Consider the following 20,823-nt stretch of genomic DNA (forward strand, 5'->3'; position numbering starts at 1 on the left):
AAACAAGACCGTCACTATACACGGGAGGGAGGGTTTATCATGCTTGTGAAGGCTACGTTACAGTTAGGTTGACAGGGTCTACATCCTCACTGGAAACAAACCCCTGGGTGTGTCTTCGAGAGGTCTTCTACATTAGGCTGAAGTACACACGCACACTACATGCAGGCAGACCTGTTCCGTGCATTAAAGTACTGGAGTGTACGAAAAGGGGAAAGCCAGTGAGGCACTCATGTCTTTTCTTTCCTTCCTGACTGGACGGGATGTAACCAGTCACCTCCTCCTTCTGCCACCATGACTGCCCCAGCACCATGGACCCCACACCAGAACTGAGCTAAAATACCCTCTGTAAGTTGCTTTGTCCCAGTTTTTGTCTCAGCAACCACACACACAATGGCACAGGACCCTTTTATATACTTTATTTTCATATGCAAGAGAACTTGGTATTAGAAGTCTAACTGGAGTTCTTTCTTTTTTTTTTTTTTTTTTGGTTTTTCGAGACAGGGTTTCTCTGTGTGGTTCTGGCTGTCCTGGAACTCACTCTGTAGACCAGGCTGGCCTTGAACTCAGAAATCCGCCTGCCTCTGCCTCCCAAGTGCTGGGATTAAAGGCGTGTGCCACCACGCCCGGCCTAACTGGAGTTCTTTAATCTGAACTGAATCACAGAAATATAGACATGTATTGGGGTCCATGAGAAGAACAGGGCGTAACACTACTGAGCTGTACACATGATGCCTTTGTCAGGGGAATGCAAATGCCCCTAAGCTGTAGGATGATGACACTAAAAGTTAACATGATGGAAACGGCAGAGTACTATATCAAATGTATTTCAAAATATATTTCTAGTAGCATGAAAACCCTTATTTTGTAGGGATTACCTCAAAATTAAAATATTTTATCAGAAATATAATTTTGATAATAAAACCACAATTAAAGACATGCAAAAGAATGCGTTGCATGTTTGTGCTAATTTAAATATCACCAGTATAAATATCCTTTGAATATACTTCATTGAAAGATAATATGTCCACAAGCGCTCCAAGATGTGCCCAGGCACGGGTGAGCCATGGATGATCTGTCCTCCTGGGGAGCCTATGTGCAATGGATGCCAGGTGGGAGCTGCTTCTTCCCCCTCCACACAGTGATGTGCTGGGTAGGGCCACAGGTAAGGAGTGGGAGACAACCTGTGAGACTGTCAGGCGGTTGTACCTGCTGTACCTGTAAGCAAGCTGTTCCTCACACAGCCGCCTCCAAGAAATGTCCAAACATTTTAAACTCATCTTCTGTAAAATTGACCTTTGGCACTTCAAGAAAAAACAAACAAACAAACAAAAACAAAAACAAAAACAAAAACAAATCCCAAGTGTCTCCGTTCCAGTTTCAAGACCAGATGTCCTGCAGATATCGCTTCTCTTGCTTTAACGTTGCCAGCGTCTTCATCGCTTCTAGTTTGTCAACGCCGGCTTCTTTGCTTATGATTCCTACAAGGGTGTCGTTGACATCCTTGGCCATATTCTTGGCGTCTCTAGAGACAAAATGGCACACTTTATAAAGCAGGAACTTCCCTTAACCAAACCCTCTCAACCACATCCCTAGTTCACTCTGATCCCTCAATCTTTGTTTTCTCCTCACTTCTCAGAATGTTTTCCAGGCATCCAGCTTCACTTACCGCAGGCCAAACCTTCACCCATGGTGGCCGCTCTAATAGAGCTGACCACATGGTTCCGTAGCTTACAATCCACCCCTAGGCTCCAGTGTCCTTGAACAGTCTTCAGTTTTACTGCAGGAGGGAGCTGGGCTCTAGCTCAAGCCCCTGCCTTCCCTCTCCCTCAAAGTGAATGGTCGACCCCCATGCTCTCATAGTCCCAAACCTTCATGCACATGAAGTGACAGGTCCCTTCACTGAGGACAGGACTTAGCTCTTGAAGGCACGGGAGGCATCACACACACCTATGTCACTGCCCCTTTGCTAACTCCATGTTAAGACTGTCTGAGGTCAGGGAGTGGACCTCATGTCTCCTTCTACATCCTGACATCTGAATGAAGAAACTGTAAGACAGGACCTTCAGATGTCACAGTTTACCCTTGAGAGGTGTCTAAGGAGCCAGATCATCTGTGTCCTTCCTCATCTTTTCCTCACCCACCCAGAGCATCTCTCCCCACAGGCCCACCCTCTGCAAACCTACAGGTCCTCTCTGCCTTCATCTCACTCGATTCTTCAGCTGAGTGCCCCACACTCAGGAAGATCCCCTCAGCTTTGGACGGGTTTCCTCCTTCACTGTCTCTGCACCTGCCCGCCCACTCCATGTGTGACTTGTGAGGTGACTCTGAGCCTATATCTCTGAACATGCCACTACCACTCCTAGGAAACTTAAGACTCAGTGATGTGGAGGGGCTATGTCAGGGGAGAATTTAAGAGTCTGGAGGTATCTGTGGTATCTCCATGTTCTCAGTCACCAGTTCCCAGCACATCTGTGTGATTGACTGCACCTTCTATTTAGAAATCTGACATTCAGCTTTAATGTGACCAAAATGCCATCACAAACATGCAGGTCAAGGACATCAACAAAATCTAAATGACAACATAAACTGATACAGTGTGTGAATCTCTGCATGTGGGAGCCAGAATCCACAAGGGTCACAAAGTCATCCAGACAGTCAAAATCAGCCTTTAGACAGCTCAAGCTATAAACAACGTCAAAGAAACAAAGGCAGGCAGCATATGACAAGCAAGTGCCATTCCGTCAGTCCTGTGTGGCCGCAGTCACATCACCCGGGCACAGCCAGCATTTCATCTTCTGCATCACAGTTACTAGGTCAGAAGGGCTTGGCTGACGGAGGGTGGTAAGTGCTCCAGGCAATTTAGGAGAAAAAGAAAATTTCCCATTTCAGAATCTCCTTATCTAGTTGGAAGTTTTAGAGCTGAGTTTCTACAATGTGTAACTGTCCACTTGGTGCTGTCTTTGAAGCTCACACGGAAGAGTGCACACAAAGCTTAGTGACTGCAGGAGTGACTCGGCCTTCTGTCTATCTGCCCACCACACTCTGACCTAGAGGAACAAGACTCTAACCTGATGACATTCTCAGAGTCAGACTCTACTTCCCTCTCCACTGGTTCAGTGCTGCAAATCAGTTCTTCAGCACAACAAAATCCATGCTGAGACATCAGTTTAAGCGATTAAGGTTTTAACATTCAGATGATCAGATGTTAAAAACATGTGCCCAAAGCAAAGCATTCTGCAATGCAAGAGCCAGTGTTCACACAGCTTTTCTGAAAAGAAACCCTGGCTGTTAACCGTGCCCTAGACCATTCACTGTGTGCTCACGTGTGACGTATGTAAAGGAATAGCTGTTACAATGATAACCGGCCCCTCAATCCATCTACAGTAGCAGCGGCTGGGTTACATACCCACACACATAAACGTAGCCATTCTCCTGAAGGAGGGTCCTGGCCACCTGCTGGCTGTGCCGCTGGAGGTTGTCTTGCACATACTTTGCTGGGGCCTCCTCCCCGTCAGGGGCAGGGTCTCTTGAGAAGGAGACCTTCAGATGAGTCAAGACCCCAGTCTTGAGGAAATGCCTGAGCTCCTCCCTGCGACACAACACCACACAGTCAGCGAAAGGCGGTGGTTAAAGATGCCAAGGTCTGCACATTACAGCTGTCCAATCACAAGGCAGCAACCTGTACCTGAACAAGTAGTCTCTGTCCTTGTGTCTGCAGCCAAAGAACAGCCACATTGCTCCAAATTTCCCATCTGGGTGTTGTTCTTGGAGTTTTTCTCTAATGTATAAAGGAAGTGTTGGATATAATGAGCACACAAATAAATAAATTTCATCAGGAAATATCACCAACAAACAGACCTGTAAAATCCATTTTTGTACAGTTCCAAGTGACTCATTTAAAATATCAGCATTTGCTGTATTTGGATATTATCTGGGTTTTCATGTTACAGCACTCCAGACTGACCCTAGACTCTTGTTCACACTAAGCAGATGTCCTACCTGAATTACAAAGCAGCCCTCCAGATTCCCCATGGTGACAAATCACTACAGCACCCAACGCTAGGTAAAAACTTTCTAAAGTAAAAATTTTACAACCGATACTCAATTATTCTAAAAAACTGAAGAACAAAAGGGACAGTTCTGTTTCCACCTGTGATGACAAGGGTTGTATTCTGCAGCTGTGATGGATATGTACCTGTGCTGGAGGAAGCCAACAAAGGGGGCTACGCCAGTTCCTGGACCCACCATTATGATGGGGGCTGACGGGTCCTCTGGTAAGTGGAAAGCATTTGTTGCCCGAGGAGAGATACATATCTGGAATATGGAAGTAGCTTCAGTGAGTTTAAAAGAAGGCAAGCACGTGAGAGTACATAATGATCACGTGAGTACACGTGAGTACAGGATGATCTCGTGAAGATGCACGCGTGTTATCCCACCCTCAGGGAAGCACCATGAACTTAAACAGCAGCATCACTCCTTGCTAAAGCCATGAGCGCATCTCATACTACAGAGGAAGGGAAAGTTTGCTTTGCAAAGACTTTCTTTTTTTACCCATATCATAGGTGTTTTTCCTGAGCATAGTTTTTCTTACATGTGAACTGGAAGCACAAAGCAAGGAATAAATGAAGAGGAAGGGAGGCTCGGGAAGTGCAAGCATCCCCTAGGATGGCTGCTAGGGGGTCACTTTCCTTTGAGTCTGTAGCCGCTTGGTATGTCCCCATGCCCCAGCGGATGACACCACACTCTCAACCATACAAATAGCACTAACTCAGCAAAGTCAAGTCCCTGAACAAAGGAATGAATACATAAGGACACAAAGAGGGACGGAGATGCAGCTGGGGCATCCTGGGGGAAGCTGCCATCAGGGAGGTAATCAGGGTACACTGTACACAATGTAGGAAATATTCAAAGAATACTTTAAAGCATTTTAAAAACTGTCTTTAAATGAGACATAGCTGGGAAGGAGCGATAGGAGACACTGCGGCTACACTGCCACCTGTCATCCTGGGGTCATCACTGCCCCCACAGTCCAGCCCAGTCACAGGAAAGGCATTATCTTCTACAGACAGGATGAGCAACAACAGCTGACAACCATTTGCACGTTTACAATGTGAGTGCAACACTAGTCGGGTGTGAGCCCAACTGTAGCAAAGCTGACACCACACCGGTTCAGTACCTCAGGAGCCAGAGCGTCACCACTGTCTGCATTCGAAACGTCTGTGTTTGGCTGAAGGAATGGAGCAACCAATGTGGCTAGCCAGCCTGTGCACACTCCCTTCCGTGGGGAGGCCGCTGTGGTGCTCGGTGGGAACTCTACAATGTTAAACACGAAGTGAAGCTTGTCTGGGTGGCGTAAGCTGGAGCTGCAAAGAACAGGCAAGCTCTGAAGTATCCAGCAGGAACGAACAACACTTTCTCACAGTGCTGGGGGCTCAGGGCCTCACCTGGCCAGTGCTTTAGATAAGAGCCATCTTAACCCTATAGTGAGGTATTTCAGGAGAGTTTCCAGTAGTATCTACTTGTCTTTAATGTTTCAGTAAGGTCTGTAGAAAGTGAGATGCCCCAAGGCTCTTCCTTCAAGACTCCCCACTCAGTATTTACCTGACTGATTTTTATTACCATGCAAATGAGGGACTGATACACTGGGTATTATTTATTAGGAGGACAAATCTGAAAGTCAGTGAGGAAAACATACAGTTCAGAATCACCAGGAGACACTGTCACAAACCTCTACCCACGCTTTGTTACATGCAAACAGTGCAAGACTCAGGGAACTCCCTCCCACCAGCTCACCCTGCACTGACACTGAAGGCACATGCCAGCTGGGAGTAGTGCCCAGGGACTGTGAGACTGGGGGCCACTGCCTTAAACAGGGGAACACCAGGTGGTCCATCCACCTTAACTGTAAATCCCACAACACAGAAGTCCTGGGGAATCTTCAGATTGCAATGCGCTCTACAGAGCAGGGAAGTTTGCAGCAAGTGGCCCAGCCACTAGAGAGCTGGACGTTGAGGTTTCCCTGATTTTGGAGGTGAATATTTTGCTAGTTAAGTATTCGTACCTTGCACATGAGTATGGTCGAGGCTGAAGTTTAGGAAGGTGCTCTAAAAATAAAACAAGCAGTTAGTTCAGGCCTACTGACACAGGAACAAAAGAAAACGCAGGCCTATATTTAACTTTTTTGTTTAGACTATTCGAAATAACATGTTCTCGCTTATCACATTTTGCAGTACATAATGCAGTGATACACTGTTCAGCCCTAAAGTCAGGATCCCTTTCCCAACGCTGGTCTCAGGGTGAGCGCAGTTAGGGCAGAGCAGGAAGATAGATGGTCAGCACGCTCATTGTTTTCGAGTGTCTAAGGATCATCTCGAGAGACACAGCCCAGAGCTTTCAGAGGTGAAAAAAAGTCAAGGCCTCAAAGATACCAAAGACAGATATTTTAGGAAATACTTAGGAGTAAGATGTACATTTCCTTCTTGTGTTCATATACTTAATAACTTAAGTGTATGGTGGGAGACTTTCTCAAAGCAACTTCAGCAGAATCCCAGTGGTTTAAGAATGTACAGCGACCTATGTAACAGCAACAGTAAATGGTCCATATTTGAAATATCTGCTTACAAATTTTAGAATTTTTGTGAATAATTTGTTTTATTTTTAATTTGTCTGGGCAAACCTTTTAAAAGTTCCTTCTAAGCTTGGTCTTAGTAAAGCAGGAAAACAAAGACTGGCACAGTGCTCATCTTAAGTTTTAGATGTGTTAATTTTTCTTAAAGAAATGGAAATTTTCAATTTTGTATGTCCTAATGACTTCCTCTGGCTCCTAACCTGTGTTTTGGGTAGGTACTACCCTCTACCACCCCCATTACACCACTAAGCCAGAAAGCACCAGCCAAGCTGGCTTAGAAAGAATGGGGGAGACTAGCTTCGTGTAATGATTTTGTTTTTGTTTTTGCTTTTTAAACATTTTAGGAGGAAGTCAAAGAAAAAGAACACTAAGTTAAAGTCATGGGAAGAGAAAGCAAGCCCTGACTAGTCATTCCCTGCACAGGCCTTGAAAGGCCCGATGGCTTACTAAGAGGCCTACATATGTTTTCATGGGGTAGACGTGAATGGTAACATCTGACTCTGCCCCACTACGGATAAAACAAAGGCCAGGCGTGGTGGCGCACACCTTTAATCCCAGCACTTGGGAGGCAGAGGCAGGCAGATTTCTGAGTTCGAGGCCAGCCTGGTCTACAAAGTGAGTTCCAGGACAGCCAGGGCTACACAGAGAAAACCCTGTCTCGGAAAAAGCAAAAACCAAAAACCAAACCAAACCAAAACAAAGGCAGGAAAGTAGGAAAGGCCACAGGATCAACCTGCATGACAAAGGCCCAGGTGTCCTGGAATGCTGTGATTCTGAATGCACAGGGACGGAGGTGTCCCTGCATTCACCCAGAGCACATGCTTCATGCTGTCACACCACATGCCTACTGGCTTCAATGAGGAACATCCTTTCCCTCTCAATACTCACTGCTAGGGAAAATTTAGCTAAATTACCTCACTGAAGAAAATAAATTAGAAAAGATGCTAAATTCTAAGTATAAAAAAGTACAACTGGATAATTAGTAGAAGGAAAAAATAACAAGGAAAAAAAAAGACTCAGAATGTGTGGAAGAGGGACCCCAATCTCTAAAAAGACGTTACCATAGTCTGAAAACAAAACCTGTCACGGGTTCCTGACTTGTACCCACCAGCCCCATTTAGCCAGGTCCATACTGTGTCTGCATGGAACTCACTGTGAGACAGGAATAGCTGGCCTTCTTCACTACACAGAGGCTCACTAACAGTGCAGGAGGCCTGCCTGGGGCCGTGGAAGGAAGGGGTGACTCACCCAGCAGGAGGCTGAGCGGAGGCTGGCAGGATGGGAAGGTGAGCAGGAGGTCCAGCAGGCAGACGCTGGCATCTCGGATGAAGCGGTTGTAATCAGTGGCTCCTTGTTTACTGCACAGCTCCTGCAGCCTCCGCTTTTCAGTGGCACTGCTGGTGTGCTCCGCAAGGGCCCGCAAAAAGGCCTGAGGAAAGAGGCTAATTGTGGGCTACTCTGGGGTTACAGTTAGCTCTGTGAGTTCCAGGCCAGTCACAGTTATAGGGTGAGAGCTTGTCTCAAATAAACAGATAAATAAATAAATAAATAAATAATTAAGAAATCAAACAAACAAATAAATAAAAGACCAAAGAAATGAGAAAGAACAGGCTCAAACAGCAGAAAATATTGCACAGTTTTAAAGTATAAATCATTTAAGATATCAGTTCTACTCTAAAGACTATTTTATACAAATGTTTACAACACGTGTGCAAAGACTATCACAGTACAGAAACTACTGCTTTCACATTATTTTTCCCCATAGAAAAACAATCTAGAACAGCTCATATGTTCATGAGCAAGCCAGCAAATTATGGTGCACCCGTTAAAAATACCCTCAGTGTTCTCCCCAGAACACGCAGACCAGACGTCTTGCTGTGGAAGAGGGATGAGATTCCAGACTTAAACTCTGAGGGTGCAAGCACACAGCCGTCACTTCCCACCTCACCTCCGTATAGGCATTCTTATACAGCATGGTTTGCACAGTATAAATATATTTTCGTATACTTTGTAAAATGTAAAAAGCTGGTAAAATTAAAACAGAAAGAAGTTCTTATCCAAATGAACTCTGTTTGCTTCCCGAGGCCAGCAGTGCAGCAGGCGCCTCCACAGAGCAGTGTGGGAGCTTGTCTTTAATTGCCACAGTCTCTCTGCTCAGACAGCTCCAGTCCAGGAAAGCCATTTAGAAAATGTCTAGTTTACACAATGTTTAGAAAAAAAGTCAGCAGCCCGCATTTGAAATACAGTTCCTGGTGTAACACTGCCCTCTAGTGGCTCAGTCTACCTCAAAGTTCCCTTCCATTTCCCCAAGGTTTCCCATGCAGCAGTAACCAAGTGGCAGGGTAGTAATTAATGCAGGAGGTGTGAAGACACATCTGAACACACTACTGTCCATAGCTCTAAGGGCCAGAATCAGGCTTACCTAAGTGTCCTCAACAGAGCCCTGTCCATCTTCAAGCAAGGGGACATACCTTTTTAGGAACTGCTCGTATTTCAAGGCACCAGGTGAGGATGAACTGCAGAGAACTCCCCTCAGGCACATGCGAAGGCAGGGCAGCTCCTTGCAGGTGAGGCAGGAAGAGGCCAGAGAGAAGACACAACCACAAACATTTTTAGAATGTGCATTCACCACACAGTGCTAGCTGCAGCACTCTGCACTACAGTGCTACCAAGTGTGAGGACTTATGGCAATGTTCCAGCTGCGACTGGATGAAATAAATACGCCAGGGGTGGGGTGGGGAGGCCAATTCATAAAAGGAAAAGAATGATAAAATTCAAAGTGTACCAAATAAAATAAAATGACCTAAAATTAAATAACAAATGGCAATAGATGATCATGTTCCATTTAGAATTAACTTCAGGGGCTGGAGAGATGGCTCAGTTACTGAGCATGCTAGCTGCTCTTCTAGAGGAGCCCAGTTCCCAAGACCCACAAGCCTTACAGTCTAGCTCCAGAGGAATCCAATGTCCTTTCCTGGCCTTAACACAGCTCACTCCTGCGCTCGGGCTCTCTCTCTCTCTCTCTTTCTCTCTCTCTCTCTCTCTCTCTCTCTCTCTCTCACACACACACACACACACACACACACCAGACGAAATAAAAACAACTCTTTTTGAAAAACATGAACTTTAGGACTGAATAAGTTAAAGATTACATGCAAGCAATATTAAAACTTTAAACAATAAAGTTTCTTTTATACACAGAAAAATTATTTTTATATAATAAAATATCAGTAGGAGAAATAAACTTGATAGGAATTTTACATAAAGTTTCAGGCTCTTCTTGTGCCCACAAGTGCTCAATACATGTAAAGTCCCCATACATGTAAAGAACCCATCAGCGCAGGGCTTGCTCATGGTTATGTGTGTACGTGTGGTTTGTGTATGTGTACGCACAGGCACGGCATATGGCTGAGCTGCAGCATCTACGCAGCCAGCACACAGGATGCTGGGCATGTCCGCCATCCGTCCTACCTTTCTTCTTAGTGTCCGTCTTAATTTTCAAGGAGACACGGTGCGCTCGCTTATCAGCCAGCTGCAGCCTCTGGAGCAGCTTTTCTACTTCACGATCACTGTTTGGACAGGTCACATTGAAGGAGTCTCCAGGTTGATGGGAAAACTCTATTTTCTAGAGAAGGACCAAGGTGAAATAGAAAAGGAAAGTCCTATGCATTAGAAAAGTCTGAGTATAGAGTAACAAAAGCTGTTTCCATGATGGCTATCTTAGTGCAGGGACTCACAACTAACTCTAACCATAAGAGAACTCAATGAATAAGTCCAATTTATCAAACTCTTTCATCAATAGTTATTCCAAAAAAGACCAATGTAGGAGTGTGTGCGTGGGTGTGTGGGTGTGGTGTGCACACAGGCATGAATACACCATGGGTGTGATGGTGCACACCTTCAATCTCATCACTTGGGAGCCAGAGGCTGGCAGAAGTCTTGAACTGAGACCAGCCGTTAGAGAGTGAGACATGATCTTTAAAATCCTATACAAAATATACATGCTAGGAGTAGATAAAGCCAGTAAGTTTGCAGACTGAAGTTCAGATTCTCAGAATCCATATAAATGCTAGTTGGGTTGTTCCCACTTGTAAATCCAGTCTTGGAAGGTGGAGACAGGCGAAGCCCATCTAACAGGAACCCGTTTATAGAAACCAGTCATATGGAGAGCTCTGAGTTTGACAGAGGGTTACCTCAATGAATGAGATGGAAGAGTATTCCAGGAAGATCCCTAACATAACCATCCGGCATGCGCACGCGCGCACACACACACACAGACACAAAACCACTAGGTTAAGATGCCTGTCATCTCTTTTAACTACCAGGAAGCTCTACTGAACTCTCACAGAAGAGTTCACATGCTCTGATTTCACTTCTTGGGACCTTCTTCAAGACAAATGGCTGAATTAATGGCTGAAGGATCCCTCACAGAGTGAGCAGATGCAGACAGGCTTATGGACAGAGTTCCGATGACCACGTAAAATCTCGGACACCACAGGCAAATGACCAGTACAGCCATTGGCCCCACGGGCAAATGTTCACTACTGTCACTTTTCTAGAGAGATTCCAAAATCTTTTCAGATTCTCCAGATAATCAGAACACCTGCCCGGAGAAGTTAGCACTTTCCTGACTGTCTAGCCTCAACTTTCTGCCTCACTGGCTGACCTTAAGTGGACAGCTTCCTTCTGTGGGCCTGACACAGGTGAATGCGGTCTGGACTCCATCAGTCTCTCGTGGCTTATGACCACGGCAACAGTGCTACATTCTGCACTGTCCCTGCACTCATGCCTCACATCTGCTCTCAAGTGGACCGAGGCGAGGAGGAAATGACAGACAGGAACAAATTGGCCAGGCGTCTTGCCAGAGATGTCTCCCCTCCTGGGTGTAGTACGAAAGTACCCAAAGGGCAACCGTGCTGAGAGTAAACTCAGCAGCAACTTACTGAAATGTCCAATTCCAACAGCAGAGTGGTCTTTACGGCATCATCTGTAGTCAGCCGAATGGCTTTTGAAATTGGAACTTGAAAAATCAGATCCCCTGAAGGCACAGGTGCTTGGTTTTCCTCCTTGAGAAACAAATGGGATAAAATATAATGAAACACAATTTCCAAGCTGGGAAGGTGGGTTGGTCAGTAAAATGCAACCACAAAGACAGTGTTCAACTCTCAGAACCACATTAAGAAGTCGCTGAGTCAGATGGAGCCCCAGGCTTACAACCATCCAGCCAAGGCTACTGGTGAGCAGGCCTGAGGTAAGAAGGGAATTCTTAGTTTTAGTTACTTCAGAGGCAGTCGTAACTAGTGGCCCCAGTAAGGACAGCACAGGTCTTAGGAAGCAGCACACAAACCTAATTCCTTATGATATCTTCCAGTTCCTCTTCTAACTTGATTTTATTACATTTAAAAATAGAAATCATTTTAACAAATGCCAGCCAATCAACTTTGCATAACTGGGAAGTCTGGGGGCAAGTCAGAGCTACATGCTGGAGGCCCAGTGGGGTGACTCTGGAATGTGACCCTCAGAGGATTTACTCGCTCAGCTCAGCTCAGCCCTCAGCTGGAAAAGCAGGAAGCACTCAGCATTCCAAGGTCACAGCCTGTCTCAGCCACCTCCCTCCCCTTTGAGAGCAGCCTAAATCTAATGAGTATAATGACTATACACCCAGGCCCTGTGCCCCAACTCCAGACTAACGAAAGAAAGAACCAGTCAGTTTTCGAGAATCCCAAGAGATGCTGAAGCCTTTGCTGAGAACCCATTACAGCTCAGCTTCTCATTGTGTCTAATCCTGCTCTTCTCCCTCCAGCCCAGGCACAACTGCTGAGAGAAACACCTCACAGTTTGACTCTAGGGATCAGTGACATCCAGGTTGCTAAAATGGAAGCCTGGATCTGGGCTCCATCTGGGTGGTGAGACCCTCCACACTGTCACAGAAGGAAGGCAGAGCTGCAGTAAGAGCAGTGTTAGTGCAGGGTGGGGAAAGTGTTATAGCCCCCCCACCCCCCGAATTACTCTGTGGTTAATTGCCCTGTTTCATGGAAGCCTCACCAAAGGGACCCCAGTGTTGTGTAGACAGTTTGTGTCTTTCCCCACAGAGGCCCCCCTCACCCCTTCTGTGGCAAGTGCAGTAAGTGGGCAGCTGGTTTCTGCGCTGCGTCCCTCTGCAACAAGTCCAGGGCTCCCTCCCTTCCCCTCTCTGGCTGCTGCCAGGAAATCCAGCCTGGCATTAGAATGGCACTGCCTATAAACCATCCCCCCACCCCGCGCCTTAATGAATACACCTGGAGGAGTCAGATGCCAGCTTGAGACGGGACCCCCCCCCCCAGGCCAGAATCTAGCCCTCCCTCTGATAAACAGCCAAGCTCTCCAGGTACCTGTCCTTGGGACCTTAAAGAAATAACAAACTCAAAGAAGATTAAGGCCCCATCTTATATCATAGAGAAAAAGTAATTAGAGGTGACAGACAGTTATGGCCAGTCATAAAATTAGTTCCTGATAACCCCACAACAGACACCTGTTACTCACCCCTCCATCCCCCGACCCAGCTTCAGTTCCGTCCCTCCAAAAGGTTACAGCCCTCCACTCCCCTTCACCCTGAGCATTCAAGGAATTCCTGACCATCCTGTATATAAACCCAATGCTTTCCGGACTCAGCATCGCATGCCAGCATTTACCCTGTGAGTGCAGGGCATGTGATCTGAGTCAAGACTCAGAACAATAAAAAGACTCTATTGCAAGTTGTGCAATTCTTGGGCTCCTGTGGACTCAGGGCGTAACAAAAGGCTGGGAGAGCCTGGATAGGACTGATGCGGAGGCTCTGCACCTCGATGAACTCAGACCACCTTAGAGATGATATGAGCAAGCTGACGACTCAGCAACATCAAGCCATTTGAGGCAGAGACAGGCATATCTTTTCTGGGAGGGTCATATAGTAAATGCTTTTCTTCTTTGCAGACCTCTGGTGAGCACTTCCACAGACATCACACTGCACAACAGGCACGGCTGCTGCAGAAACAGGAGGCACAGCAGAGGAGATGCTGCGGACCTCTGACATAAAAACAAACAGAACACAAGGCATAGGAAGCCCAGAACATAAAGTAAATCTCTCACCTGGCCAAGAGACTCCTGAAGATGGACCTCCAAATACTCTGGGGGCACAGCAGGAATACTTAGAGAGCTCTGGGAGAGTGGGGGGACCGAGTGCACAAGCGAGGAGTCAAAGTCTTCGATCCGTCCCTGCTGACTCCTGTTTGTCTCATTTTGTTCCCGAAGCTCAGAATCCCTTGTCCCCACGTCCTCTAATCTCAGCAGTTCAACTTGTGACTGGATGTGCAACAACTCCGGCTTCATGGCAGTGCTCAAGGGGGCATCTGATGCCCGTGGAAGTGTGTCACTCATGTTTTCTTGTCCTCCGAGTGACTTAAAGTGCTTCGTGAGAGCAGCCCAGAGTCCATCAATCCACGGCTCTACCACAAGCTCTAAACTGGTACGGATAAAAAAGCAAGAAAACCCAAATGCCTAGGTTGTCCGTTTGTGTGTAACAATGATAGAGCAGTAGTTTGTGCGTTCGGCAGAGGACAATAAGCAACCGTCAGAAGTACTGAAGAGAATACTAAAAGTACAACTAATAAATTTTCAAAAGCACAGCGCTGTGCTGCTTAACAAACACTCTGTACATTCTGAGCACGCATACGGAGCAAATGAGCTGAGATGCAAAGCTGTTTTTGCCCTGGTAACAGGAATATAACTACTCTCATTTTGGCCATCTGCACTCTAGGGAGCTGGCAGTTTACAGATGTGTTCAATCCGGATGCCACTAACAGAGCTCAGCCAGACTCATGTTATAAATGATCACTCCATCAGCTGAAGGCACCACTTATTTTGTCTACTGAACTTATTGATCCTCTTCCTTCAAGCATCATCAAGAAATCACCCTCCATTAAAAGTAAATGTGTGACTAAATAAAAGCTTCCCTTTCCTTTCTACCAATCTGTAAGTGTTTTAATCAGTTAATTTTTAAAAGGAAAGTTCGATTAATCACACATTCAGAAGTTCAGCTAGGACTAACAAAGTCTAACACAGCCGCCATGTTCCTGAGATGTGTGAACAGTGGTGGTTAAGGAGAGGGCTCGGGCAAGACAGTGTCAGAACACTGAAGAAAAAAAATAAAAGAAGATCACTTCCTATCTCATTGGAAAGGCACGTCAAATCCTAATCACTGCGGTACGTGACTATCAGGAGGCTCATCTCAGACCTTTTTCTTCCTAGGACTAGGACTGTAGATCCATGACCTCTGCCCTGCATGTATCCTGGGAGTCCTCATGAACACACATTCATCAGTAAGTTACATGTAAAGCATCACTCCTGTATCTGAGTAAGACGACGCTACCAGTCATGCCGGAGGGAGCTAACACCCACCCAGTACCCACCCTGAAGAAGCACAGGGCTAAAGGCCACAAGCACTGGTCTGTCTGGCCATGCCCTGAAGCTTCGCAGTACACCCTGCCATTATCTATCACAGGCACAGAAACATGAGTGACCAAAGGTTTGGTCATCAAGAGGGGATGGAAGATGTCAACCCAGGCATGTGAGTGCAAATGCACTCTGGTTCAGACTAGGGGGATGGTGGGGGGTACATCACACAGCCATGTCTCCCACTGGCACCTTACTCTCAGACACATAAAGCACTTAGGCTCAGCGGGGAAGAGGTACAAAGTACTGAAACACACTTAGGAAGTTTAACACTTGATCGAACAAGTGACCCAGGATCCTCTGAAGACATCTATGTGCAGTACTATAGGAGATGTGCCTAATGGATCGAAGCATTATCCTACAATTAAACATAGCTCACAAAGACCTCAAAATGAAGGTGCAGAATGAGCAGGTAGTGTGTGGGAATTGTCTGCAGCTGAAGGAAATTATGGAAGGCAGGGGCACCAGGCAGGAGGAGAGGAAACATGAGAGCCCCATCAGCGAGAAGCAGGACAACACTGAGGTCATTATTCCCATAAACAGGTCATTTACTAAGCACAGTGACGGGAAAGTTGCTCAGTTTTTTACCTAGTCAAAACAAAACCACAACAAGAAAACGTGAGCTATTATCTGGCTACAGCAATGACAGCCAAAGGCTGAGCAGCAGACCGTGACAGGACAATGCTGAAGACCTGAAGAGAGACACATTAGGAGGACTGGGAAGGCTGTGCACAGGTTTAAATACCAAGCTGCAAAACATGAAAATGACAAAAGGGTGAATAGTGCAGCCATTGCGATGGAAAGAGACAGCCAAGACAAGCCATGTTCAGTGATGCTCAGCCTGCAGGGCTTGTCCCACTACAGGAGATGCAAACAGCACCCCTGTGTGCAGGGCAGAGAGAAGACATAGAGGTGATACCACTGTGGCCGGATAAAATGTTCACTCTTACACATACGTCTATACTGAGACACATGTGAGCTGTGCTGGGGCTTCTCTTATTCCATTAGCAAATACTGGGGGCTAGAAGGGGGACATGGAAGATGGAGGACACAGGCCAACAAGGTTCTAGTCATCAGACCTTCCTGGGTCCCAGAGCTAAAATGCTGAAATTATAATGAGACTCTCAGAAGACTGTCAGTGCTAAACCAGAGCAAGTGTTTATAAGCTAACCAACTTCCATCATGTGCAGAGTTTACTGAAAAGATAGATGTGCGGTGCCCTTACCCTACACAGTCATCGGCATGTCCGGTGTCGTAGAAACGCTGGGCTCCAAGCTCCTGAAGTCGTTTATCAATTACTTTCCCTCCGTTGCAGAAGTATGTGTATTCCGAGTCACCCAAGCCTGGAGAACCCAAATACATACTTAGGGAGAAGGAGGGTTCAGTGATACGATAGACAGTGACACAAAGTTTCTTAATACTGCCCCACACTCATAAGATACTCATCAAGTATAATGTATAGATCCACATTTCCTTATTTTTCCCCAGCAGTGTTAAGAATGCAATGTGTTTCTACTGTTTATCATGAAAGCACCAGAAAGACACAAAACAAATACAGGCCACGGTCAAAGAAATATACGTATTTAATCTTTCTGTTTCCATGAATTTCTTTAACAATATAGGAATCTGAAGTAACTCGTAACACTGGCTTTGAAACACAGTTATCTGTTCTGTACACTTTCCCAACTCTGAACACGGCTGCCAAGGGCAGCCTCTGAACCAAACACAGTCTGTGTGTGTGAGGGAGGCGTGGAACACAGCCACATCTGCTTGCTTACATACCACGGCTGTTTGAAGCCACAATACCCAGCAGCTATGATACCATGTGACCTACAAAGCCTCAAATACTCATCTTCATCCAACTGTATTCACCACTTCTGATCTGCAGGCCTTGGCACACCAGCAAGACAAGCAGATGCTGAGTAAGCCTCTGTCAGGTCAATTAAAGAACTGCGCCCGTCTTGTATGCTGAGAAAGCTAATGCTTCGCATCCGCTTGAAAATTCAAAATTGGAAACTTAAGTTTCTCACTTTAGTTGTCTCCGTGGCTTGACATCGGAGTGAAGGTGAGGTGGGAGCATACACGGGAACATCAATGACTAGAATGAGTGGGTCAGGCTTCAATGTCATCTTTATAGAAAGCTTCAAGAACATCTGAAACACTACTTAGACATACGCCAAACTGTGGCTGGGGTTCGAATGGGAATCTAAACAGTGTCAGTTATCTGTGCTGGATACTCTCCCAAGCATAGTTACCAAAGATGAGTCACACAGACTATATGGACTCATGCTGCCTCTCTAGTTATCACAGTTTTCTATGATAGCTCCTCTATTTTTTAGTTAAAATCTATTCTGTATATATAGACACATACATGCACACACACACACACACACACACACGTGTACACCATGGTATAATGTGGGGCAAGTGCAGGACACTGTCTGTGGGTCTTGAAGACTGAAATCAGGTCATTACCCTTGGTGGCAAGCTGCATTACACTCTGAGCTAACTACTGACAACAGGTCCTTCCTGTTCATATCAGAGTCACTGCTGGCAGGGCAAGTCAATGTAAAGGAGTTATTAAAACTCCCTTGCGGGTTCTAATGTGCTAGGGACTGAAAACCGCAAGGCTGAAGTCAGGTTCTTAGAGAACATAACTAAGAAGGCGTGTTCCACGCCTCCCTCACACACATTTCCGAAGAACATAACTTGGTTTTGTGACCTGCTGTTCCCTTAAACAATGAAATCCACCAAGTGCCTGCACCTTCAAAGACTTCTGCTCTGTTTTAGAAGGTTTGGAGTGAGGCCTAGACATTAGTAAACATTCTGAAACAGTTCCAAGGCTGCTGGAGAGGTTCTGCACCGCGTTTTGGGTGTGGCTAAGTGGTAAAGTGCTCCCCTCACTGCAAGGCCCTGGGTTTGACCCCCCAGACACACCCAGGACAGAGGGAGGAGAGGGTCAGAGCATTGCTTTGGGGTACAAATTGAAGAATGACTGACATTTCTACATTTTACATAGATGTAATAGTTATATAAAAATAAAAAGACCTATGCAACTTTATTTCAAGATTTTGAAAGATATATTCATATATCAAAGTAGTAACTGCATGTAGTAGAAGGGAAACAGTCAGTTACCCAATAATCCATACCGCAGGTGAGCAAAACAGTCCGGGGGGAGTGTCTTGTCGTGTATTTTTTTAACAAACTTGCGGGCTGTGTCAGGTGGGTCTCCTGTACCCGTGGTAGATACAACCATCACCAGAGGGCCAGTTTCTGTTTTCAGATCATACTACAAAACAAAGATGCTGTAAGTAGTGCAGATCTGTGACTTAACACACTGGCAAGATCAAGACAAAGCGACTGGAGGCAATGAACCCACTTTCCTGTCTTGCGTGCTTCCTTCCAATTTTTCTTCTGGCCGAGTTATCGTAAACATATCCTGGTCAACAGTGCTGTGACTAGATGCCTCAATAACGCTGCCCAGTAACTCAAAGGCTAGTTCACTTTCGCTGATGGCACCAGGAGGTCAGAAGGGTTTAACACTTTTCCCTCCACATGGCACACAAGAAAAGCCCCATCTACCCCCAGGCTGTTATCGAATTCTGTACTTCAGGAAAACATGAGAAGTAAACAGGCCCATTATCTGTCAAGGGACACGCTGAGCAGCAAGGCAGTACATGGGTAGGTATATGCACACACACACATATCACATATACATACACACACACACACACACACAAGTAACATGAGCAAAGGGGTTTTACAGGGTCAAGGTGAGGCAGAAACAAAGATAAAAGAGGCCCGTGGCTCTTTAGAGTTCAAGGCCATCCTGGTCTACAAAGAGCCCTGTTCTGTCCCAATAAACAAACACACTTTAAAACAATGAAAGAACGGAGGAGCAACAGGAGCTATCCCAGTGAAGATGGGCTGCAGTGCCAAGTGAGGCTGTGAGGTTTTTTAAACCTAATTCAAAAGTATATTTCTGTGTTTAGACTCAGCTAGTTGGCAGGAGGATCCAAAGTTCATTTTGCCAGAGCTACAATGTGAGTTCAAGGCTAGCTTGGGCAAACCCCCTGTAACAAAAAATGGGTATACTGCCTCATTCCACAACAAAGTACAGGAAAATGCACAGGAATAGCTGCCCTTACCTTTTCCGACTCACTGATACAGTGAAGATCTGCGGAAAACCCGTGTGACACAGCCTGCTCACTTATTTCTTCTGCTATGGCCTTTGCCTGTCCTCGCTGTGTAGCATAAAGTAACAAAAACCTTCTCATCACCTCAGGTCATCAGCTGCAACTCTAACAGTGAGACTAAAAACCACAAAGGGAAGAAAGGGGTACACTGTTTAATGAAGCGGGTAGCCCGCAGGACACCCAAACATAATTTCAAACAGCCTTCTCTAAACTTGTTCCTTAGCACTGATTTTAAACGAATCGCAGTATGAGAGAATTAAGACAGGAGGTATACAAAAGTGACGCTTTTGATTGCCTGGATGACGTGAAACCCACTCTTGATTTCTAGCTACTGTTGGGTCTTGTGTCTGTCATTCATTAGTGCCTAACTGTAGGAGTGATCTGCCTTTCTGCCCATTTGTACTCAGAATTAGGATATTAGCCTGAATGGTGAAGGCTAAGCCATGCTCAAACACAGTGTCGCTTACAAAGGCTATTGTTTCTGCCGTTAAAAAAAAAAAAAAAAAAAAAACTGTAACTGGGGGCTCAGCAGTTAAGAGCACACTGCTCTTCCCATGGTTCTGAGTTCAAATCCCAGCAATCACATGGAGGTTCACAACCATCCCTAATGAGATCTGACGCCCTCTTCTGGTGCCTCTGAAGACAGCTACAGTGTACTTACATACAATAATAAATAAACCTTTAGGCTGGAGAGAGCAGGATCCTCTGGAGCAAGTAAAGTTTCTGAATTCAAAGTCCCAGAAACGACATGATGGTTCACAACCATCAGTACAGCTGCAGTGTACTCATATACATAAATAAGTAATCTTTTAAAAACCAAAACTGTAACTGTACCATGTTCACGTGAAACTGGGGAGTTCGTGTTTCCTGCTAGATCCTAATCAAAGCACTGGTCGTCATCAAAGATGGCATCATTGCATTAATCAGTAGTCAGCGTACATGGACTTTACACAGAGACGGTATTTCTAATCCATGCCTAACCCCGGAGATAACCAAGAGAAAAAGAAGATAAAGGGCTCTGGGATTCCACACTCCGCCATCCTATCCAGTGGCTAACGCTGAATGGTAGCCGGCCTACATAAAATTATCTTTTCCTGAGTGAATCAACTCTAGTTTCTAAGCACTTGTGGCTGATCCGCTGGGGAGCTAGGACACAAACCCTTCAAAGGTTCATCGGGAAGCACTGCTACAGACTCGACAGGACCAATGGGTGACACGTGGGGGCTCACGAGGTTTTGAGAAAGGTGGCGGAGCTGACTCCCCTCCAGTGCTCCCCGTGAACCCCACCGCAGTCTGGAAAACTCAGCGTCGCATCCCCACTGCGCAGGCGCGAGTCCAAGCTCCCCCCCCAACCGCTTCCGTCGCTCCCGCCGTCTCCTGCCGAATACCTCCAGGCGCGAATTCCCGCGCGGGACCCCGTTCTCAGACAGGCACCGTCCGGGAGCACTGCGCACGCGCGCGCCGCACAGCACGCATGCTCCGCACGACCGCCAATAGACAAGCGGGCGGACTTGGGCCAATCGCTGAGCG

General features: G+C 46.1%; 1 protein-coding gene across 2 annotated transcripts; it reads right to left on the minus strand.

The window, feature by feature from the left end:
- Positions 1-565: 565 nt before the first annotated feature.
- Mtrr (5-methyltetrahydrofolate-homocysteine methyltransferase reductase) lies at positions 566-20,757 on the minus strand. Of its 2 annotated transcripts, none has more exons than XM_021180286.2 (15): positions 20,682-20,757; positions 19,246-19,410; positions 18,233-18,386; positions 16,323-16,440; positions 13,736-14,108; positions 11,572-11,694; positions 10,100-10,253; positions 9,100-9,188; positions 7,877-8,057; positions 6,062-6,104; positions 5,177-5,363; positions 4,196-4,314; positions 3,686-3,778; positions 3,407-3,589; positions 566-1,522 (listed from the first exon to the last, which is right to left on the minus strand). In XM_021180286.2, the coding sequence occupies exons 2-15, from the start codon at positions 19,372-19,374 to the stop codon at positions 1,378-1,380; spliced, it is 2,091 nt and encodes a 696-aa protein (XP_021035945.1). In that variant the 5' UTR covers positions 19,375-19,410; positions 20,682-20,757; the 3' UTR covers positions 566-1,377. The 2 variants fall into 2 exon arrangements, with proteins under 2 accessions (XP_021035945.1, XP_021035946.1); XM_021180287.2 differs by lacking the exon at positions 20,682-20,757 and adding an exon at positions 20,453-20,651.
- Positions 20,758-20,823: the final 66 nt, after the last annotated feature.

Source organism: Mus caroli, chromosome 13, assembly GCF_900094665.2.
Source record: "Mus caroli chromosome 13, CAROLI_EIJ_v1.1, whole genome shotgun sequence".
In the NCBI taxonomy this organism is placed as follows: Eukaryota; Metazoa; Chordata; class Mammalia; order Rodentia; family Muridae; genus Mus; species Mus caroli.